The 25,941-nt window shown below is 30.9% G+C and overlaps 2 protein-coding genes across 2 annotated transcripts; both read right to left on the bottom strand.

Annotated features, from left to right (window-relative positions):
- Window positions 1-11,684: 11,684 nt before the first annotated feature.
- LOC105797376 (uncharacterized) lies at window positions 11,685-18,210 on the bottom strand. The gene is made up of 17 exons (XM_012627383.2): window positions 17,617-18,210; window positions 16,990-17,509; window positions 16,642-16,899; window positions 16,451-16,542; window positions 15,930-16,139; window positions 15,451-15,855; window positions 15,025-15,191; window positions 14,838-14,931; window positions 14,663-14,719; window positions 14,383-14,517; window positions 14,197-14,268; window positions 13,762-14,028; window positions 13,532-13,660; window positions 13,278-13,379; window positions 13,098-13,177; window positions 12,836-12,970; window positions 11,685-12,472 (listed from the first exon to the last, which is right to left on the bottom strand). Exons 1-17 carry the CDS (start codon window positions 18,100-18,102, stop codon window positions 11,887-11,889), a joined length of 3,795 nt encoding a protein of 1,264 aa, XP_012482837.1. The 5' UTR covers window positions 18,103-18,210; the 3' UTR covers window positions 11,685-11,886.
- Window positions 18,211-19,028: 818 nt separating this feature from the next.
- LOC105797442 (pectinesterase inhibitor 3) lies at window positions 19,029-19,826 on the bottom strand. The gene has a single exon (XM_012627434.2). The coding sequence runs from the start codon at window positions 19,742-19,744 to the stop codon at window positions 19,178-19,180; it is 567 nt and encodes a 188-aa protein (XP_012482888.1). The 5' UTR covers window positions 19,745-19,826; the 3' UTR covers window positions 19,029-19,177.
- Window positions 19,827-25,941: the final 6,115 nt, after the last annotated feature.

Raw genomic sequence — 25,941 nt, 5'->3', positions numbered from 1 at the left:
TTCTTTAAAATTATTAGTTTATCAACTTATATATATATATATATATATATATATATATATATATATAATCATATAATTCTATGATAGTAGATTAATCCTTGTAAGACTTGAATTCTAGGGGAACATTGGGGACATCACCTTCACTAGGATTCCTTTCACAGCTCTTGCTTAAAGTTAAAGGGTAGAATCATATTCAACTTGGCTTTTAACCTAAATGTGCTTTCTATGTTTATGTATATCTATATATATGCATCCAACAAATATCTCTATCATCTTTTAAGTAGGATTATAGATTCGAGTAATGCGGTTTAAAAATATAACTCGATTTAACCTTAAATTTAGTTGGGACCTAACGTGATTATCAAATATCAAAAGATTTTAAATAGAAAAAAAAAGTATTTTATAAATAGAGAAATTGTTGCTTTAATATTCACTTTAATTGTCGATTGAGTCTTAAATCGATTGGCATGAGTATTATTGTCAATACAGGAGGGCGTGAGTTCGAATGTGCTGAAGCGTATTATCCCCTACTTATGGGTTGGGGAGGGGCTATGGATAGTTCTAGATATTGTATAAAAAAAAAATATGATCAGGACCTATAATAAGATTGTTTAAAAAAATATTCACTTTTATTTAAAATAACATAAATTGGCGAAAGTCGGATAAAAGTATCATGGAGGCTCCTATATTAAGAATCAATTGCATTTTGCTTCCTCTATTCAAAAAATGGGTAAATTGGTCCCTCTATGTTATATTAAAGAATAAATTGATCTTTTTATTAAAAAATATTTATTTCTATTGTTAAAAATTAACTCTCAATACACGGGAAAAATAAATCCACATATTTATTTGATTAAATTGAATACAAAGTAGAAACTAGAAAGATCAAGACCAATTATATATATATTATGTATGTTGGTAATATGATGCACATGGAAATTAACCATGGAATCAATGTGGCACACATGTAACCCCCCCAAAGCCATGTGAAGTGGATGCAGCTTTTGTCGGACCAACCAGCTCCAAATATCCGACCAAACCGTGGGGTTCTGGTCTGGTCTGGTTTCTATTTTTTTCCCCGTTTTTCAACACATCAGAATCCCTAAATGAGTGGCTATGGATTCTCCGGTTGCCCACTGCACACCCCCTTCACCTCTCCATGTACGGCACCTATATATCTGTATATATATAAGTGAGATATTATAGCCTCATATTGAATCATGAACTGACAAATCTAAGCCAAAAAATACATATAATTGTAATTATTATTACACAGACATGTTGGTTATGAGGTCAACATATCATCTGTTATTTCGCTTTCTTAGCCATGCACCTCCACAGGTCCTGGACCTGTCAAGTTTACTTACTTGCATGGAGGATCGAGCTAGCTATTGTTGCTCGTCATTAAAGCTCATATAGTTACTTAGCATTAGAGTTTAGGGTTTGTAAATTATCTCAACTTCAAGTGGATGTTTGGTTTGTAAATTAGCTTCCGATTGAGTTAGTGTTATCAGTTTGAAAATGATTAAAATACCCTCACTTTTACAAGGAAACATATATTAATACAAGGGTATTCTTTTCTTTACATTTTTTTGGTAAAATATTACCGTAATAAAATTACTTTGGTGTTACAAATCAACCAAATATCAACTTAGCTCGAAAATTATTAAAATACCATTGATTTTACAAAGTAACAAATATTAATATAATTATGATATTTTTTCCTTTATGTTTTCAGTCAAATAATACTTTAATAAGATTTAAACATGAGACACATAAATTTTAAACTTTTAACTTAACCGTTTCAATCAAAGCCTCGTTTAATTTTAATATAAGATTTTTATAAATATATTTTTAAAGCTCCACGATGTGGGGATGACAAATTAATAATAATTGAACAAATTAAGTCAACTTTAAACGTTTCTTAATTGTAAACATAATCGAATTGAACATATTTTATTTATATTTGAGTCATTTAATGAACAAACTTCACAAATTTATTTATTTTAATTTAATTTAAAACAAATAAAACTCGAACCGTTCATCAAACGGATTATTAATCTAACTAAAAGTGTCAAAATAGTGTGGCACTCTTAAATGAGTGAGGCCCCAATAGCCACCATTGTTGGCTCCCTAAAATGGAGACCATGGCATGCATTTCTCGGACACTATCTATTATGAACTTTCACCATCGGTGTTTATGAGATTACCTTTTTTTATCATTCAAATTAGAAGCCTCATTAATTATTATATGTTTAATCACCTTTAGATCTTTTTTATGTTACCTAAAATTTAGGTTAGTGTTGAATAGTAATACTTTCAATATCTAAATATTTCGATAAACTGTCGATTGAGTCTTAGTTCGATTGGTATGGACATTGCTGCCAATGTAAGAGGACGTGGGTTGACTGTGCTAAAGCGCATTATTCTCTTATTTATAGGTTGGGGAAGGGCCGTACATAGTTCTAAACATTGTGTCGAAAAAAACAAATATGATAAAAAACTTGTAATGAGACAATTCAAATAAAAAAAATTTCGATAAACTCAGATAAAAAAAGAAGATTTTATAGGGGGACAAAGAATCAAATTAGACCAATAGTTTTTTTTTTCAATTGAGAATTTGAGCACGGAAGTAATATTTCAAACAGAATTGCAACACTAAGGGGACCAAGTAAAGGAGACAAGACACAACTATATGCCATAGTCATACAATATTCTTTGGGTTAAAAATCTGCCATCAGTCCCTGTATTTCTATAGAATTTGAGATTTAGTCTTTGTACTTTAAAAGTTAAAAAAAAATCCAATTTTCTTACTTTTTCAATTTGAAAATCATAGTCATTTTTGTCAGAATTTGTCAACTTAGCACATTTGTTTTCTATCAACATCATATGAGGACAACCTAATTAAGATGCCAAGCCGATAAGTTTGACCCAAAACAAATTAATAAAGTTAATGATTGGATTGAGAATTTTGAACTAGAAGAAGTAGGAAGACTTAATTTTTAAACTTTTTAAGTACTACAGGGACTAAATCTCAAATTTCATCAAATTACAGGAACCAATTCATAATTTAACCTATGTTAATTTCTTGTGTAACAACATTAAACCTGCGATATATTCGAAATTGTTATTTTGGGACAAGAGATGTTTTTGTTTCTTAGAACTAAAAATGTATAGAAAAATATTGGTGGATGCACACACAAGTGATGAAGTGTCTGCCATTAATTTTCCAAGTGATTACCAGATGAGGTTCATTGATGACAAAAGTACAAGATTTTTTTATTACAATATTCATGGATGATCATCATTAAGCATGAAAATTAGGTAGGAAAATTATGAAACCAAGATTCCGTACCATACCATTATTTGGAAAAAATATTCAAGAATAAATGAAGTAAATATTTTCGTTAAAAAATTATATGAAATAAGTTAATTTGTATATTATTTACAAACGAGTAAATAAAGATAAATACAGTTGTGAAAAATATCAATATATATATCTAATATTCTAAAAAATAAAATAATAATTAATTAATATTTCCCAAATATTGATTTTTTAGAAATTAAACTTGTATTTCTTTTTCAAAAATTTGGAATTTTATAATTTTACAATAATTTGAAAATATTAAATTCTCTTAGGGACTAAATTCTTACTTACTGTATAGTTGATTAATAAAAATAATTAACTTTTCTTTTCTCTATTTTCAAATATTACAATGATTAAATTATTCCTCTTATTTTGATAATTAATAACTAAATTAGTTTGGATCCAATAGTACAAGCAACATACTATGATCTAAGCAAACAAAATGATTTGGATGGTCCATGTTGTGATCATGAAGTAATTAATGATATAATACCAAAATAAGATTAATTAATAAAGAAATTGAGAAAAATTACAAAATATCTTTTCAGATTTAAAATGAATTATATTACAGGTAATTTAGTCTTTTGTTTTAAAAAAATGCATATTGGTGGGATTAACCCATGACATACGCATCGATATAATTTTAATTTTACCACTCAATCAAAACTTTATTCAAAATGTTTTATATATTTTAATTTTATTATACACACTTTATTATTACTTCCGTCAATTCTACGTATTGAAAAGTTATTGACTAAGTTAGTGTCATAAGTTAACTCAACATCACTCAAGATTGATGACATCGCCATAATTAGTAATGCGTTTAATATTATTAATTCGATGTATTTATGCGTATAAATTTCGTTTTAATGACAATTTAATCTAATTTTTATTTTAATTTTTACATATTATATATGTTATTATTAATTAATTTCAAATCATACATTTAATTATTTATTATATATTATTTTAAATATGCCCTATATTTTAAAAATAATTTCCACACAATATAACTTTTAATTTTAATAAAATAAATTATATACAAGAGTGAATTTAGGTAATATGTCCCTAATAAAAGAGAGAGAAAGAAGCAATTAATAATCTCGTTTAGGGTTTGTCTTTTTTATTAGAAGACTAATCATGGGATTAACACTAATATTCCCCGGCAATGAAAATGAATGATGTTTTGTAACAATATATATTAGGTTAAATTCTGCTATTAATCCTTGTACTTTGTTAAAATTATGCATTTAGTTTGATCAATACTTTGCCCTTGTATTTTTCGAACCGGTCAATTTTAGTTCTAGCCCAAATAGTAGCAGTTAAATCCATTTGGTTAAATTCAATCACTTGTCTTGTACTGTAAAATTTTTGAAACTTCAGTCTTAATACAAATAACCGTTATTAATCCATTAACTGAATTTTTTGTGTGTAATATATGAAAATAAACTGGTACAATATTACACACGTAATAATATGTTTGCCACATCAGATTTCGGAAATAACAGATTTAACTTAATGAACTAATAGAGAAGTTTACTTATATATTATGATTGGAATGGTAATTTATTATATATATGCATGAAGATGTTAGTATATCTAAAGACAATGACATGACATGTACATACATCTCTTGGATGGATCCTCACCCACCATTAAACATGTGTCGTGGTCATGGTCCCTACACTGCTCAAATTCAGCATCCAAAAAGTATTACCGATATACATACATATATATATTGATCAATATGTAAAATAATGTCCTACAGAAATGGTGGGGATACACACTACTTTATGATTTTTGTATTGTTGCCCCCTCCCCCCCCCTTAATTAATACTATGACAGTACACTAATGCTGGGGTTCATATATGTATGTATATATTCACCATTGCATCCAAATTGGATTTATTATTGCTACTAGCTAGCTACTTCACGCAACCAAGTTTATATTTATTTATATATAGTTTGTTAGTCGGGTCAGACGCAACGTGAATTGTAATTTAAACGAGTATTTGATACCGTTCGGGTTTTTAGTTGTTGACTTTTGAAAATTTTTAGCAATTTATTATCCGAGATATATTATGTAAGAATCAAGTCAAGTAATGATTGTATCAAGACTTTTAGTACGATTGAAGTTCTTTAAATAAGATACTCGATCTTCAAGGGGTTTGATTTCGAGAAGATCTTTGTCGATATATTCTTCATTAAAGATATATTCGAAGGCTAATTTTGAAAAATGAGAGATTAATATTGATTGTATTTATGTTTAACTAGGAATATGAGAGAGCATTTTAATTTGTTCATCGAGGAACTGATTTTTAATGTATAAACACGGAAAATTTTCAAACTATGTAACCAAAATTTTGTGTCGATCTCTATTTTAATACACTCAAACCCACGTCTTTCTACATCGACAACAATACATATGCCAATCAAACTAAGACATCAACAATTCACGCAACGTACGATTGTTAAGATATAAACTCTTTTTTTATACCTAAAAAATAAAAAGAATTCTTTTAACTCCAAAGTTTTATAAATTACCATTTTTTATAACGATATATTTCAAAATTATATATAAACTTTTGTTTATTGTGCAATACTGTATATGAACTTTGATTTTGTACAATTTTATACATAAAATATTAATTTAACTCGTTTTCACAAATTACTAACACGATTATTGATATAGCACTATTTTAAGTGTACATATTTCAATAAAATAATTATATATATCTAATATAAAAATAAATGATGTATTTATTTCTTTGAACGTATACAATTGAATTAAAATTAAAGTTTCACGTATACATTTGAACCGCAATCAAAGTTCTATGTGTATGATTACACCAAATCAAAGTTCATGTATCAAATTGCACAAATAAATCAAAGTTTGTGTGTAATTTTAAAATTTATATATCTCTTTTTATATAAATCTCCCAATAAAAAATCCGATTTTACCTACATTTACATATAAAAATTGAAAAGAATATTTAAAGAATCTTGTAATGAAGTAGCTTTTAATTATGTATTTTAAATTTTAATTAATTAAATAGGAGGATAATACACTTCAAAGCACTCGAACCGACGTCCTCTTACACGGACAATAATACTAATACTAATCGAGCTAGCATAATAAAAATATTAACCTCTAACATTTTTATCATAACAAAAGAGTACTAAATAACACTTAATTATGCATTCTCTTAATTAATTGAAAGAAGCAAACAAAAGGCCAAAAAGAAATAAAATATACAATTAATTCACACAACTATTATTAAGATATGACATAAAATAGAGGCATAGCTAGAGGACTAGCCAAGACCCCAACCCTCCTCTACCTTAAAAAATAAACTTTTATTTATACCTAAAAATATATTTTAACTCCAAAATTTTATAAGAAATCATTTTATATAAATATTCTAACTTTACCTACATAAAATATATATATTTTTTGTTTATAAATAAAAAGAAAAGTAAGAGATGATAATGGAGTGTCACTAAGGTCACTATCCAGGTGATTCAACTATATCCCTAAAGAGGAGTCTCAATGTCCCTTTGAATTATCAACTTAGAAAAAAAATATTTAAAAAATAGCTAAAATATATTATTTTTCACATTATTGGACCCATTTTTAATGCTCTCTCTATATGTTGAAAGGTGGGTTTCTATCAATCAACCTTCCTTTAGCTTCCTTACAAATCTGATAATGGAGATGATAAAGATTTTATAATTAGGGTTCAAGGAAGAAATGTCAATTTCCCTCTCTTTTCTTAACCCTATTTTGGCATTTCAAGATCACCAATAATTGAATTACTTTTGATTATGGAAGTTATGTATAAATATTGATGCAATGTGTATGTCGTACACGAACTTTGATTTTTTACGGTTCTATAAATGAAAATTTAATTTGATTAAATTTTCACGAATCGCTAACAGCATTATCGAATTAGCACCGTTTTACATTGATACGGTGCATACACAAGCAATTCTATTAATCCAATATGAAAATAAATGTGTATATATATATATATATATATATTCATTTCTTTAAATGTGTACAATTGAATTAAAACCAAGGTTTCATGTATACATATGAACCACGATTCAAGTTTCACGTGTACAATTGCATTTGATATTTATTTCTTTAAAAAACTAGACAATTTCACTTTCCTTTCCCATTTTTAACCATCGCTTTATCAAATTAATTTTTACTAAAAATCAACATTAAATCAATTTAGATCGATTTTTGCTCATCCCCAATTATGTTATTCCGACCCCACAAACAACTAAAATTAATTGTTAGGTTTTTTTTTTTTCCATTAACGAGTTTCTTGTTTGCTCCAATGGAATTTCATTGGTTTAAGTTTTGCATCCAATATCTAAAACTAGAATAATTTAATTTAAATATTAATGAAAATGAAATCAAATTTAATTTATTTGGTTCCTTAAATATTCTTCATTTACGAATAGGGATTGAATCTTAATGTTTATAATTTTCTTATAAAATAATTATCGAATTTGGTAATTTTAGATTCAATGCATAGAGATTGATATACTCACTTTCCATGCATTTGACCAAAAAAATCGTATTGTTGTATATAAGGATACTCTTAAGACATTGGTAAATAAAATTTGGGTTTTAATTAAAAGTCTCACTAACAATCTCGGTTCATATTTGTTCTTTTCGACACAATGCCTACATCTTCCCTAACCCTTAAATAGGAGGATAATGCATTTCAGCGCACTTGAACTCACATCCTCTTACATTGACAACAATATTAGGTGCACTTACTAATTCATAATCTGGCATGTACAGATTGAAAACTTCATTCTCGATTCTAGGAGTATTTTTTATGAAAGCCTTTCATTTGCTTCTCTTCGATGGAAGTTTTATGTTTCTAGAATGTATCCTAATTTTTGGTCTAATTCTTCTGATGATGATTGATTCAACCTCTGATAAACAAGATATACCTTGAATATTTCATCTCTTTAACAAGTTTAATAATGAGCATAACGACCCTATTGTTCCAATAGAGAGAAAAACCTCATACCAATTAAGTCCGACTTCTCTCTCTCTCTATATATCTATCATTTCCAATGTTTTATATTTAAAATTTCACCGGCAAATTAGGTGTATATATGCTTCTTTCATTTATATTATATGATTCAATTATTAAAAACTTAGCAATTATTTGAAGTAATTAAATGAAAGCCTTTTCCTTCATAGCTGTGTTTATTTTACTTATTTTTAAAATTATTTAATTGGGTTTTCCCCTAGCAAATTAATTAAAAAAAACACCCTAGACCTTGCATTTTATTAGCCATTATCATTGCTTTGCCACCTATATTTGGCTTCTCTTATTTTTTGGCAGTTTGTAACACCATATCTATGGACTATACATGCAATATATATATATATATATATATAATACAATATTAATAAAATTTAAGAGTTTTATCAAACAAATTTAACCATATAAAATATTGCACATTAATTTATATCAATACATAAAATAGGGATTGCTATATGAGCTCATTTATAATATTTAAAATTTTCAATTAATATATTTATAAATATCACTTTAATAATGAATCCCTATAATAAATGTATATACGACTTGCTTATATCATTATTTGCTCTATTTATTTTAAAAAGAAAAGGAAAATTAAATAAAGATTTTTCCACCACCATGCACATGCATGGATCTTTGCCCGACTTTGCAATAATGGAATTAATGCATTAATACATAAATAAATAATGTTTTTGTTCATGTCAGATTCCAGACCATATATGACAGCCTTACATTAATACTACAACAAACTGCATATATAACTATATACATATATTACTCTCTCCCCGACCTATAAATAAACACACTCGAACCTACGTCGTCCTATATTAGCAACAATGTCCATATCAATCGAGCTGAAACTCAATATATATTATTTCTTCCAAATAATAATAATCATCGTCCTCCTCTCCCCCCCCCCACGTGAACTGCAATAATGGCATATAGTATATGTAGAATTAAATGCACATTGAATTTATTCTATAAATAATAATCAATTTTTTTTTAATTAAGAAGATAAAAAAGTGTTTCATACATTTCCACTATATTTGTCATTTTACGAAAGTAATTAAATAAAATTTAATTGTTCAAGTATGTTTAAATTCTCAACAAATTATTTACATTCTTATTTCACAAATAAAAACCATACATTCAAGCTATTTAAATATATAATAAAAAAAACGTGAATTCGAGTGCATTAAAGTGCATTATCCTCTTATTTATGGGTTGGGGAAGGGCTATGAGTAGTTCTAGACATTGTGTCAAAAAAAAACAGATATGATTGGAACTTATAATAAAATTGTTCAATATATATAATAGAAAAAAAAGTATAAATCTTGTTAGATCATTTTCCTTTAAATGATCGAAAAATTACAAGTAAAATATTTTTATATACTATTAAAAGAATAAAGTGGTAATTTTTGTAACCTTTGAAAATATTGTATTTTAAATTAATGACACATCATTTAATTAATTTCATCTCATACAATTAATATTTTTTCAACCGAAAAAGGAAGAGACCATTTTTTTCTTAAAACACGTAAATTAAAACTAAAATTTTAAACATATTTAAAACATAGGGATGTTTTAAAATAACATGTAATAAATAACGAAAGGTATGGTTTGGAATTAATTAATAATAACATATGAAATATATAAGACATTAAAATGAAAATAATTAGATTAAATTGCAAGTAAAACGAAATTTAAGCATGTAAATACACCATATTAAGAATACTAAATGTACAACAATCAGTTATCCGGTGCTATAATCAATCTTTAGTTGGTGTCGAGTTAATTTATGACATCAACTCAATCAACAACTTTATTAATATATACAATTGATAGAGGTAATAAAGTATGCATAAAATAAATTAAAATAAAATTTAAATTCTATAATCGAGTTGATGCAGATTGACTTGTGACACTAACTTAATTAAAAACTTAAACAATAAAATATAGTTTATGCCATGATACATAGATTTATACAACTTTGACACAGAAAGAAACTGATAATTTACCATGTGGACAAGAATAAATGTAATCCAACAAGAAAAATGTTACAAAAGGATGTGGGACAAGGAAAAACAGAATAATTAATCCCAACCATAACAATTTTAGGGATGGCTAAAATATGTGATATTTAAGAAATTGGGATGAAATAATTGAGAAAATTGGTCGTGCCATGAGACAACATATGAGGATCCATTATTTTGATTGGGATGAGTCGAGAAACTTGTATGGGCATAGATTATTCGGTGGGAATCGCACTTTAAAATTTTAAATCCGAAGAAAAACATGTTTAATTATATTTAAATTCATACCCCTTTTATTATTTCCGTAATAAAAGTGATAATTTAACAATCATTTAATTTAATTTAATTTCTTTTCTCATTTGGCTATATAGATTTTGGAATGGATGGATTGCTAATTTCATCAAATAATAATTGATGTTGCTTAGGGTTAACGACAAAGAATTCATAATTGGTTTTGTTAGGGTTAATAGCAAAAGGTTTAAAGCCTTGATACAATATTTGGATTTTGAATTTTGTAGATAGGAGAATGTTGAAAATATTTATTAAATTTGATTCGATTTGACTCTAAATTTAACCTCCATCAAGCATAAACAAATATATATATATATATATAAAAGAAAAAACTATATACAGCCCATGAGACTAGAAGACGAAATCTTAAAATGCTATGATTTTCAAATAATAATAGAAATAACAGTAGATCGTTTTAGAGTTAATGGCAAAGAATTTGGTGTTGTTTAAACGAAGAATTAGTTTTCTGAGCTTTGATTCAGTTTAACTCAAAACTCCACGAAGAATAGAGAAAACTCAAAGCTGAAATCTTAAAATTCTCAATGCATCAACCTCTCACTTAAAAATAGTAAAACACATTGCACTTTTAAAAAAATGCAAATCCAAACATTAAAGACGACATCATTGAGAGGAATAACCTTTAAACCCTAAATATAAACCATAAAACCAACATACAAAAAAAATCCCATTTTTACAATATGAAAATCTTTTTCTTTTCGCTGAACAAACCTATCCCCCAATGAGCCATGTTCAAAGGCGGCAAAATTGGCATTAGTTCCATTTTTATAAACACGTGAGATGATTCAATATCAGGACCAGACCAATTTATAGTATAAGGATAAAAGGCCAATGCACCAATTAAGACTCAAAGCTTTAACAGTTTACAATATTACAACTACATTAAAGCCTCTTAAAACATATTGAAAGGATTTAAGTTGCTTTAGAATTCAATATAATGAAGTTATAAAACAAACACCAATGACCCACATTTTCAATCATATACACAAACACAATAACATAAGATTAAATTAAATTAAAAAAAAAAACCCTCAAAATTCTCGCCTGTAAGTAGGTTTTAATGCAACAGGCAAAAAAAGTGAACCTACACCATTTTCATTTTTCACCTTTTTCGCTTGCCACCTTTCTTTTGGATCTTCCTTGACTTTATGAATTTAGAAGAGAGTGCAGTTGAGGTACTCTTACCTTCAAGCTTTTTTGTCATTTTCACCACACTTGCCATGCCTTTCCTAGCAGCTGCCCGATGTTCCGGCCTACGGCTCATCATCTTACGATCAAGGGGCCAATATGCGTATGGTTCAAGTTTATCCTTCCTCTTTACATCCCCACCAGCCTTCTTGCTAGCATACTCACTTCCCGTGTATGCCCATCCAGACTCTGATGTTTTCCTTCTCTTCTGGTTGTTTCTTGAAGAGCCAACCGAGAAATGACTTGGCGCTTCACTTCTTCTATCTGAATCCGCGTCTGATGCTGCAACCTTCTTTGGCTTCCTTCCCTCGTTAATTATCAAGCGTCCCTCAGGGTCAAACTCTGGTTCATCGTCGGAATCTTGCTTCCGCTTGAGATTTGAAGACGATCGAAGTGCAGATCTTGTTTTATGCCGATCAAGCAAGTCTAGTGGCTCGTCTTCTAACTGGTCAAGCAAGTCCTCAGGCAAGCTCTTCTCTGCTCTCCGGGTTTTCTTGGACCTAAATCGGAAGTTCTAATTTATCAGCTTAGAAAGCAAAAAAACAGTAACCTAGAGAGTGAGCATATGCTATATACATCAGATGATATTCTCGATACACTCAAAAAGGTACCGTTTATAGATCATGAGACATTGCATCTCTTTGAAGTTTCAATACCATTTGAATGAGTCAACAACCCAACATGATAGAAAAACAAGGATGTATGGGATGGGATCACATCAAGTCTACTCCACACCATGGAGCTAAAAAGTTATATGATTTGATCGCAATTGTGGCCTATTGGTTAGGTGTTCACCTTCTTTAAGGATAGCCTAGGTTCAACTCACATTTGTACCCAAAAAAACTGTAATATGGTTTACTGACCGAAGTGTAGATGCTTTTGATTTCAACTTCGAGGAAGCTTTGCTCTTTTGGCCAGAAGCCATCTCCACATCACTATCATCTGTATCGTCATCACCAAAATCAGAGAATATTTTCGTATGATTCCATCTGCTAAGCCTGCACATTCAAACAAGTATGGAAAATCAAAGGCGTACCGATGAATAAGACTCGGAAAACAGATGAGATTGTACATATTATGGCTATATGAATGATTGTATGGATGCAGTGAAGCAAGGTGAGAAACCTGGAAGTTGTTGCCTTTGACAGATGAGATTTACTTTCCACAGAGCTAACAGCCTGTTTCTTCTCTTTCCTCTCTTTGATCTGTGTTTTAAGAATGATGAGTGACATCCTTCAAAATGAAATCTTCACATATCCACATTTATGTAAATATATCTGAACAAAATGACACTCATCAACAGACCTTTCGTATGTTAGTAAGGAGCTTCATGTGCTCTTCAGGCATCACAGCCTTCACAGCATCGATACCACATTTCCTAACTAGCATTTCCAGAAGAAGCTTAACCTGAAATAAGAAAACACATCCATAAGCCAAAAAAATATATGAACATGCAAAAAGGCTAATAATATTGTCATTATGAACAGTTAAATTGTATAAAAACATCTCCTGTAACAATGACCAAAACCAATGGTATATGAAGACGAACACAAACAAACCTTAGCTTTAAAATGATTTTTGGTATCATCTTGCCACTTCAACAAGCCTTCCACCAAGCTGGCCAGGTGTGCTTGCAAGCCTTCAGCTTGTGATTTGGCCACCAACACTTTCAACAAACCTAAATTAGCCTGCATCATAAGCAATCATAGACATAGGTAATGCAATACAAAAGTGCAAAATAAGGAACAGAATCATTAGCAAAAATACATGTGTGTGAGAGAGAACAAACTTTAATAATTTCTCTGTTCTTTCTTTGAAGGAGAAGATATGTGGAAGGAAGCAACTTGTAAGCAGAAGAAACAAGATCAGAGAACTCATAAGCCAACCGAGCCAAGCCTTTCACAGCAGCACTAATCATATGAGGAGTTTCTCCAGCCAAACCTCTAGCAACCATATTAAACAGATGTTCTCTCTGCCCACCGTCATCTTGATCTCCATATTCATGGCCAATTTGGACAAGGACCTCATAAGCTCTATTTCTAGTTTTCTTATTAGCCTGCATAAAAGTAGTATCATACAAAAGAAATCAGAGAGAATATGTAGGAAGAAATTCCAGAACGATATGAGAGTGCCCCAAACAGAAAATAACATGAGATACTGTAATTTTTACTTCCATAAGATATTAAAATTAGACATACATAACAAATAGCTATTGACAAAATACCTCTTTCAAAGCAAGGATTATCTCAGTCAGGAAAGAACTAAGAATCTCATGTCTCCTCAGGTTCGGATCCACCTGTACAAAGAAACATAAGTTAATCTTCAAAAAAAAGATTGTTAGAATGATTGATTTAATCATGCAAACATAGTACGCCGCCTAGATGAAAGATTCAAATCAGTTTGTTGTGACCTTTGAGGCATGGGTTATCAGCTCATACAAACAGTCGAGTCTGTGACGTTTGGCAGAAAAGTGCAATGATGGCAATACTTCAATCATAAGTTTAAGCAATTCCTCCAGTTTGGCAGATAGAAATCCTTTTTGGTTCTGACCAGAAAACAAAAAACATATTTATCAAGTGTAAATTGACAGAGTGAGATATACTGGAAATTGGATATGAATTATAAAATATACATCTAAATGCAGAGACAAAAGAAGAATATAACTCAGAAGCATTAGCATGAGGAGATACCCTGAGAATTATTGAAAGAACTTTGTAAGCTTTCTTCTGAATCAAGCCATCCACATCCTGCAGATTAATAATAAAATTGTTATCATAATAACAAACTCTTCAACAAAAATATAAGACTTAACCAAACAAGAGTCATAATTAATAACACTAGATAGCATGGAATTATAAAACCAACCTGCAATGCAGGTTTTATTGCAATGAATAAGAGATTTAATGCTGGCTCATCTAAACCAGGCAAAAGTGACACTGCCAGGTCAATTAACCGTGCCCTGCAGGTTATATCAACAGGAAAGAATACAATCATTAAGACCATAGAACTGCCGTGCCTGCAAAATGTACAAATATTAAGCACTGCAAGTTACCTTTTGAGAAATAATGAGCTTTTAGATGATGAATTATCGACCTGCATATTTGATGCCTCAGCTACCCCAGCCTGTTGCGTGACTTCTAAAAGCCTTTCCATCGTGTTTTTAAATAAGGTTCTGACAACGTTCTTATGTGCTATGGAAGCAAACTCCCCAATCGTGGACTGTAAATGGAGAAAAAAATCAGTATGAAATTGGGAACACTAACATGCAAGTATCTAAGGCTTCACTTGGTAGTAACGATAAGAAATTTTTACCTAATGGTTAGGTTTATATTCACTTTCCTACTTTATAGCTTAACCACTGGATGAAAACCTTTCCTACCTTCCTACATCCTATCCTCCCAACTAGGCAAATACTTAAGGACAAAAGATGACTGGCAAAACGGGATTGTGCACTTCCTTAATAAGATAGTACAAGTACCTGCAAAGAACCACCCTCATCTACGGTAGATTTCATGAAGATTCCTGACAAAAGTTTCAATAACTGTGGAGCAGATGCAGTTAGCACATTCAAATTTTCCCCAGCGATCTCTGGGGTATAATGAGATATTGCTCGCTGTTTGGCAGGACATATTTCAGCACTGTCTGCATCATCTTTTCCTTCCTTAATTCTCTTATTTTGTTGAATCAGAATCTGCAAACTAGAGCATATTATTCCACGAATATCATGTTCTTCATCAAGGGCACTGCATATTGGCTTTAGAAGATCCTTGAAGCTTTTGGCAGTATCCAAAGGATAATTACAAAAAGACGGCAACAAGGACCACACTGAGTATACAAGAGCATCTGCACTTCTTGATGAGAAAACCTTTCCTTCTAGTCCAAGCTGCCAAAGGTAAGGAGTAATTAAGAACGGTGTAGAAAAAGAAAAGATGAACATACCAACAACAGGAATTTTACCCTCCGAGATCTCTGCTTCATTTCTTCAACCAGACCCAAAAGTGTCTCACAAAAGAAGCCCAAACGTGCACCTACAATATGCTGCTTCAGAATTGGGAACAGCCACACATTTACTTCTGAAAGGTCATTAGCCTGAAAATTCAGCGGCAAAATTCCTAAAAATGTCTCAGGCCCCATTGCACCTAGAGCAGATCCAACACATTCATGTAACTGCAGAAGAACAATCAGTCAATATATCCACAGGTTAATTCCAAGATTGCAACTTATAAAAAAACCAAAATTGAAACAGATCAGAAATGAAAAAACCGAAATGGAAACACATATCAATCATGAAACAAAGCAAAATTGAGTATGACAAGATAACTGATGTAGGAGAAATATATACCACATGTATTTTAATTTCCAACTCTTATTGGTCTTTGAATATTTATAGTAAGCACAGTGGTCAACATTGACTACCATTTTATACATCATATGACAAAAGCTAAGTCCAAATAAAGATTCTCAGGCTCAAAGAATACCTGTTTTCTGTAAGGAAAATCTTCATCTGGCAAGCTTTGCATGTCAGCCAAGTTCTTAATAGTTCCCTTCATAAAATATGAAGAGTAATACCCTATAGAATAGAAACAAGTTGAAATTTTACTTCATCTAAAAGAACACACGCTCAATAAAATAGGAATAGAAAAGAAGCAACAAGAGGCACTGCCAATACCTAGTTTATCGAACATGGTTGAAACAACTTGAAATGCCATATCCCACGCCACACTATAATGATAATCAAGTAAGCTCTCAATGATTGCACAAACTTTCTCAATTATAGTTGGCCCTGACTTTCTATCATCAGATTGTGCATGAATAATCTGATCCACTCCCTGTTTGATCAAACCCTCATCAATGCAGCCATCTATCAGCGTCTTGAAAGCCTCCGTAGCAGAAAAAATAGCCTCTTCATGTTCCGACCCCAGAATATCTATCACAATAAAAACCCAACAATCATAATGGAAGATCTTCTCAATTCCTCACTAAAAGTAATTGCTAACTAAAAACTAAAATACCAGACCTTTGAGTGCACTGAACACAATGGGGAGTTTAATCACACAAAGTTGCCTGTTAAGAGACTGCACTTTCATCATTCCAGAACTCAACAAACGAGCATTAAACGTCAGGCTAACTGGAGAAGCTTCACTTGCAGAGACGGATACAGCCAAAAACGATAACAAATCCAGCAATGCCTCAGCCGAAACCTCTATGTTCGGATAAGTACAAACCACATTCAAACTATCAGTTACACGCCTAGTAACAAGAGGTTGCCGAAGTTCCAATAAAGTTTTATAATATTTAAGAATTGTAGTCATGTATTTCATCGACATAAGTGGAAGAGAGTCCTTAAGAGCATCCAAAACATAGAGAACTTCCTGAGCTCCTTTAACCCCTTCACTCGAATTCGCATTTGAACCGCCGGCGAGCAGAAGAAACCTCTCGAATAAGTTTGATATAGCTTCACTCGCAGGTGCCAGCACCGGTGTCCCTCTCAAGCTTTGTAAAACATCACGGATACACAAATGCGATTGCCTTCTCACCTATTTCAAAAATTAATTCGCAAATAATTAAAAATAATCATAATTTGGTTGAAATTCAACTCTATTTTTTTTTTGGATTCAACGAAAGGAAAAATAAAAGATATTACCTTAGAGCGGGAATCGGTTAAGTATCCGATTAGAACCCCGTAATTTTGCGATAAATCAGACCAATTAACTTTATCTCCAGCAATCAATAACTGAGCTAAACATTTCAAACCTGACGTCAGCGTGACCTCCGTAACGGAATTCAATCTCAATACCGTCACGACCATTCTCGAAACGAAATCTCCTTTCTTTTTCAAAATGGCGACGGGGATACGGGGGAGAAGAAGAGAGAGGACGGTGGCGAGAGACTGGACGACATGAGGAGGGGAGTCCGGTTCGGAGCCTAGGCGGTCGAGAGAAGAACACGTGGCGCCGAAGTAGGCGATCGGTGAGAGAGGCAGATTTTGTTCCTTCAGTTCTTGAGTCATTGCGCCAACGGTGGCGCAGAGGCGTTGGCTGTCTTCTTGGTCGGATTTCGAGAAGTGGCGGAGTACTGAGTCGCAGAAATCACCGGTGGGCGAGTCCGGGAAGAAGTCCAAGGCTTCCATATCGCAGTACCGGCGCCGTTTGCCACAAAGAATAAATTAGGGTTTAAAAGATAGAAAGTAGGGTTTTAAAATATAAGGGTGTGGAAAAGAATAATTTTAGAAATAACTTTTTTTTCTTGTCTAGGGTTTGGGGTTGGGCACAAGGTTCTAATTCTAGTTTAGTGTTTGAAATTTAGAGTTTAATGATTTAGGGTTTAAAGTGATAAAATTATTAAAATTATGTGTTAATTATGATAAAAATATATTAAAATATAATTAAGTAATTAAAATAGACCATAAATAATATGGTAGAAAAATATCTATAAAATAATTTCTAATTTTTCTAAAAGAATTTCATAAAATATACAGTCTAGGGCTTTTCTTTTAGGCCCTTCATGTTTCTCAAATTAAATTCCATATGTATAATATATATCCTTTTACGATTATTAATTTATCTGAGGTTTAGTTTACTTTATATTTTTACCCCGTAATTTTGAGAAAATTTAAAAGAAATGTTTATTTTAAAAATTTTAAAATTCAGAACATAAATATATATTTTTATTTGAATCATCTTTAAATGTCATAATTACGTATTCATATGTCAAACACGAATACTTTAAAAAACAAAGAGTTTGAATAATATAAGTTTCACAAACATGATTCATGGATTCGGATTCGATCTATGATTCATCAACATTATTCCACTAGATTATGATACACGGGTGAAAAATGTATGTAATAAATTTATAAAAGAATTTATATGAAAACTAATGTATTGTTTGATAAACTAAAAATTAAGTGTTGAATAATTAATAATGAATTTTATAAGTATTGAATTTATATTAAAAGTTGTTTAATAGATTAATAAAATTAAGGGTAAATTATTAAAATAGTCAATTTTGTTTGTTTCAAGTTATATTTTAGTCACTTAAGTTTGAAATGTTACGTTTTAGTCAGAAATAGTATTGAGTGAATTTACCACGAAAATAATATTACAGTTACATACAACTTCTCCGAAAATAAGATAAAACAAAAAAAAAGAACACGATAAACATCAATGAGCCAGATAAAATCACAACCGTCCAATTCATCATGATCAACGGTTCAGACCACCACTTTCGTCAAGCCTACGAATCATATACAAAGCATTACTTGTAACCATAGCCACATTTGTGATCTTCTTCTTCACATCACCTTTCACCTTCCGATCAACCCCTTCGAACCCATCAACACACGTGTCCTCATACGTCAGCGCCGCACTCACCCACGTCCGTGCATTACTCATCTGGAACTCGAACGTTTCGCCTCTCAAATGCTTCAACTCACTCAACGTTTTGCTTAACTCATCCACCGACTCAGCCATTTGTTCCACGCAGTCGCTTAGAGCCGCTCGTTCCCTTTCGCTTTTCCCCGTGACGCTGGTTTTTAAGTAGGTCGAAGCTTTGCGGGCGCGGGCGAGGCCGACCTTAACGGCGGCTTGGGCTAAGTCGCGTGGGGTGCCGGTGGGGCCAGAGTAGGATGATAGTGTGCGGAGGCAGAGTGAGGGGTAGCTGGCGTTGATGCATGATGAACGGACCAGATCTTGCGGTGCATTATGATTTGGTGCGGCGGCGGAGTAGAGGAAGGGGGTGAAAAATAGGAGGAAGAAAAGGGTGGTGGCCATTGTTGAGTGCTGTTAACAGTTAAATGAGTGTTTTAGAGTTTCATTTTTGGTGAGTTTTTTGTTGGAGAAGAAAGACTATTATAATGGGAGAGTGAACGTTGGCATAGTGGCATATAATTATAGTTCGTTAAATGACTAAATTATCCTCAACTGTAATTTATTATATAAAATTATTAAATACTAAATAAACTATATCAATTTATAAATAAAAATAATATAGGAGTTTAGATTAATTATTTATAAATAACTTGAAGGTTTCTATTTTAAATTAATTAAGTTTGGATGAGCATAGACCTGATTATATGTCGGGTCAATGTCAAATATTAGGCTCGTTTTTTAAGTTTGGGTCTGGCTTTACTCAAAAAATGATTTAAAATTTTACCTAAACTCGACTCAGATAAAAATACTAAACCCAAGCTTGACCCAACCCGCTTGTATTACTTTTTTATATAAAAACAAATTTTTAAAAAATATAATACATCAAATACACTAAAAACATTAAAATAAATATTTTTTAACAAATTAAAAATACATTAAAAAAATTTATGCTTAAATAGAACTAAAAAAGTTGCAACTTGGCAAATAAATGCCTCTAAAATAGTAGCAAAATTAACAATAAAATAAGAGTTATACAATATCCAAACAATAATAACAAAATAGTAGCAAATAGCAACAAACTTTTTTTAGGTAGATTCGGGTTGGTTTGGGCCCGAGCCAAAAGAATCTTACCCGAAGCCTGGTCCATTTAGAAAATGGGCATTATTTTTTATCCAAACCCATTTCTTGGATTTATATTTTTGTCCAAACCCTCTCACTTTTCGGACGAATCTTCGGATTTGGACAAGTGACCCGACGCATGATCAGGTCTAAATAAGCATGTAGAATGTTGATATAAAATACATGATTGGATTTAAATCCAGTCCAAACTCCACACATAGACACCTTTAGTTATTATATATAACGATTGACATATTAATAACATTATTATGTGTTCTTAATGTTATTATTTTTATTTTTTGAATAATTTTATTATAAATTTTGATCAATTTTTTTTCTTGACACAATATTTAGAATTATTCATATTCGAATTCACGTCCTCTTGTATTAACAATAATACCCATACCAATCAAATTAAAACTCAATTGATTTTTTTTTACCTAGAGTGTATAATAATTGTAATAATGTGGAGAATGAAGGGTAGTGGTGGGAATTGGAGAGTTAATGCACCGCAGTGACAGGCAGCAGACCAATGATAACAACAAATAATTAATTAGAGATCTCACCGTCCCAACATTTCTATTTATTGGCTTTGGATCTCTCTGTTATATCATATTCCCCAATGAACATCGAGGGACAAATAGTTACACACTTTGGACATTGTTTATTCTAGAAACAACACACCAAGTTTTGATGATTTTAATGATTTCTGTTTCAACAATCTTTGTAAGAAGTTTGATGTTTTGAAGTAATGTTTGGAGTTTTAAGTTTTTGTAAATGAAAAATATAGTATAGGGAGAGTTTTGTCTTTTACTTAGAAGTTTGATTTAGCTTGAATTTAGATTTAATTAAGGTATAACGAGACTATTTAATTAATGTGAAAGGATTTCATAAAATAAAATAAAAGTTAAATTTTGCTTTTAATTCATGTACGGCGTGTAAGTTGTAGATTTAATTAATGAATTTAATAATTACTGTTTAAGTCGTAATTAAAATTTTAAAATTCGATAAATATAAAACTAAAATGATTAAATTAATAAATATGAACTAAACCTAAAACTTATACGTAAGTAAAAATAAAGATTTCAAATATTCTTAATATAATCGAAAAGAAAATTAATAAAGCCCTTGGTACTAGAGCTGCTCATGGGTCGGGCCGGGCCGGGGCCAGAAAAAAATTTCGGCCCGGGTCCTAAGCCCGACCTGAAATATGGGCCTAGAATTTTGCCTAGGCCCGGCCCGGGAAAAAATTCATAAGCCCGGGCCCGGCCCGGCCCTTTTTTTAAATAAATACCAAAAATTTATTTTAAAAATTAAAAAAACTATTTTAAAAATATTTTAAAATAAAAAAATTTTAAAAATGTATTTTAAAAATATTTTAAAATTAAAAAAATTTTAAAAAAAGTATTTTAAAATTAAAAAAATAAAAAAAAATTATTATATTCGGGCCGGGCCCGGACCAAAAAAGTGGTGCCCGAGGCCCGGCCCGTTTTTTAATCGGGCCTCATTTTTTTGCCCAAGCCCATATTTCGGGCCTATATTTTTACCCAAACCCTCCCATATTTCGGGCGGGCCGTCGGGCTACTTGGTACCAACACCCAAGCATATGACGTTTTCCATGCTGAAACAAGATCATGTGCCATATATATATATATATACACACTATTATTTGAAATATTTTTTAGTAATTACAAGTGTTGTAGTTAATTTAACGATCTAAGTATAGTTCTGTTTAGAAAAGTTTTTATAATAATATTGAGTTCAAGATTTAAACGTGATCCAAGTGCTAGGGAAAGAAGGACGTTCCTCCTACTTCTAACTATTTGTTAGTATTATTTAATACTTTAATAATATAATTCTTTAGTTGTTTTTAGACTTAATATGTATTTATTTCTAAATATTAATCAAGGACACGAAACGAGGCTTTCATTAAAAAAACAACATAAAATATATATTCACAAGTATGTATAAATATATACATACATATTAGTTGATTCCATCCAACGGCAACAATGCTTGTGCTTGATATGGCCAAGCACTTGTATAATGCATCATGTTCCAGCCAAAACATGAGAGTTGGGCAATGTCTGGTGTGTACAAATTACCGTGCTGTTTTGGATGGGACATTGTTAATGCCGAGTTGCAAGGTCAATTATAAGTGAACCATGTTGATGCTTTTTTGGTTGGTGGTATGAGCTTAATTAGTCGAGATAACGAGCGCCTGGAATCTTTCCTATGCTTAAATTAGCAAAGGTGTGATAGTATAAAGGAAGAAGAAAGAGTATTTATACTCTATTTTGGAGTTGCTTGAAGCCTCGTAATCAATGCGTCCATGGGTGCGTACCATTAACTTTGGTGTCTCGATTTAACCAATGATTGTAAGAATTGAATTAAAGGTTGAAGTAGTTGAACCTTGGCTCTTGATTCAATTAATTTAACTCTAATTTTTAATTTAATCAGTCGGATTCGATATTCACATCATAATCTTAGACTTACTGTTTTCTTTGAATTGAAGTTTGCTTTTGTAAATATCTATGTATATACACCAGACTGGAGTGTGGGGATTGGAGTTTGGATCACAGCACAAAATGGGACCTTTGCCACTAGATTCACAATTGAAGATGCCACTTTGTTGAAGGCATAAAAAGAGTTCATTCCCATGGTGGCAGATACGGGTTGTATCAGCTGACACATATTGTCCCAACTCCATATTGATATTAAATAATTTAAATTTCATTCCGATCAAATTTTTATTATGTTCTAGTATTGAATTTTATAGTTCTATTATATTTCTATTCAGTTTGGACACGTGACATCACGAGAAGGCGCCATAAAAATGTCTAAGAAAGGTCCTTCGCTTCACAACACTTAACTCCTTAGTTAAAGATTACCCGGATGGCCTACCACCTTACAACACCCGATGACCAGTCACCTAGGCACCGCATTTATCAGGTCACTCGCTTTTAGCGGGAACACACTCCATTCCGAGAGGAGACCACCAATGGACCACTAGGCGTAACAACCTCGCTCAGCCAAGGGAATTTCATAATAATACCATGCATGAGAACAACCCACGTACGACGACCTTGCCACCTACCCAATAGCACGATCACCAATACTTAGATTTGTCAACGATGCAGCATCACTGAATATTAGACCTCCCCTCTATAAATACCCTCCAAGACAATGAGAAAGGGGTCTCTTGGCCTTTTAGCAACCCTAAGCACTTTACAACGCTGTCTCCTTTGCTACCTTGTCCTCTTCCTTACTTTTCTTTTCTCTTCATATCTCAGCCTATTTCGATGAAATGACCTTCATCACACCACCACCTTCTTCTCCCCGTCTCCCATTTATATCGACAAATTTCATTCCTTCATATGGAAGGGGGATTCGCAATAAAAAGCAAACAAATATTGTACGAAACCTTAACCATAATCCATTCCAGATTTGATTCCTTCACATGGAAAAAAAAAGAGTTAATTGTGATAAAAATGAAAATGATATCGGTGAATAGACCTATTCAATGGTTAAATTATTTATCTAGTTCAGTAGATTCGATTCACCATAGTTTAAGTTTACACAAGGTGCATTTAAATGCATGTTGGTCCTAACTTGTATGGAACAATAGTTAAAACTCTTGTTAAATACTCGTTTGACACAGATTCAAACCATGCAACCCTATCCCTTCATCCTATATAAAAAAAAAACTTAAATTTAATTATAAAAATATATAATATCAACATAAATATATTTTAATTTTTTATATTAAATAAAAAATAAATTTAAATTTTAGATCCAATAAGTCCAAAAACAAACATAGAAAAGAGAATATAAAATTTTAGGTCCATTAATAGAAGTGATCATACATGCATGTCATGAATATGTTCATGTCCCAACTATTTTTTGCAGAATTCCTTTGTATTTTTTTAAAAAAGATGTATTTTTGTATTTTCATCCTATTATAGTTGGGGTAATATTTTCCTATTTATACACTACCAATAATTTGCTTGATTGTTGGTAAGGATGCAATTTCAATCATAATAATTTTATTAGTTTTAAAAATATAAAGAAATAATTATATGCATACTTTTTGGTATATATTGAATATATTCATATTATATATGTTTTAATAAAATATTTTATATAATCTCATTAAAAATAATATTGTCATTTGATTGATTGTCCTGATGGCCCAACTCGAATGTTTGCCTAAAAAGTAAGAGGGTTTAGATAAAAATATAGATTCGAAAAATGAGCTTGGACAAAAAAAATAAGGCCATTTAGCAAATGCCTCAGGTAAGCTTTTTTGGCTCGACCCGGCCTGAATTTGAAAAAAAAAATTGTTGAGGTTTTGCTGTTATTTCACTATTATATTTCTACTATTTTGTTGTTATTGTTTGGATATTATATAACTCTTGTTTTATTGTTAATTTTGCTACTATTTTAGAGGCATTTTCTTGTTAAGTTGCACATATCTTAGTGTTATTTAAGTATAAAGTATTTTAAAATTTTATTTTCAATTTGTTGAGAAACATTTACTTTAATATTTTTGGTGTATTTAATGTATTATATTTTTTAAATTTATTTTTATATAAAAAAAACAATACAAAAAATTAATACAAGAGGGTCGGACCAAGCTCAAATTTTAGCTTTTTTATTTGGGTTGGATCTGAGTAAAATTTTAGACCCATTTTGAACCGGGCTAAATCCAAACCTACAAAACAAGCCTGAATTTTTTGTTACGGCCTGATTCGACCCATGATCACCTCTAAATTTGACCTATAGATTTTAAAAATATATATTATTAGCATGGAATTATGATCCCTCATTGGTTTTATTATCTAACCATAAAAGATTTAGGGCATATTTCCATTTTGCTAGGTCATTGTCAAAAGGGGACATTATGTTTCCTTCAACAATATATATGCAAAAGACAGAAACATACAATTAATAAGGTAAAAAAAATAGGTGAAGGTTGTATTTAATATTTTTAAATGAGTACGATAAAATTAAAATTTTATGTATATATTTAAACAATAATCAGAGTTACATAAATATAATTGTTTATGTATAATTTTGATATTTATCCCTTATTCTTGTATATATTTATAAGTGAACTGACTTGGCAAGTCCTCTATTATAAGAATTGAATCAAATTAGCCTCTCTATCTTTACATGGATCAAATTTAGTCCTTATCTGTCCAAATTTCAATGAAGTTAATATTTACTGTTCAAAAATGTTATTTACTGTTAACATAATTAATATTTGAAAGCTTTTATGGTTTTACAAAAGAATTATTTGGAGTTAAACAGTAAATAAAATAATATTTTTATGCTTTTTATTTGTAAATGTTAATTCTATTACAATTTAATAATATTTTTTTATTTTTTAATAATATAAAGATTAAATTAATAAATTTAATGATAGAGGGACTAATTCCAATAAATACCAAACTACCATACAGCAAAGCTTGATCTGT

Source organism: Gossypium raimondii, chromosome 7 (assembly GCF_025698545.1).
Source record: "Gossypium raimondii isolate GPD5lz chromosome 7, ASM2569854v1, whole genome shotgun sequence".
Taxonomy (NCBI): domain Eukaryota; kingdom Viridiplantae; phylum Streptophyta; class Magnoliopsida; order Malvales; family Malvaceae; genus Gossypium; species Gossypium raimondii.
This window is presented reverse-complemented; position numbering and strand designations above follow the sequence as displayed.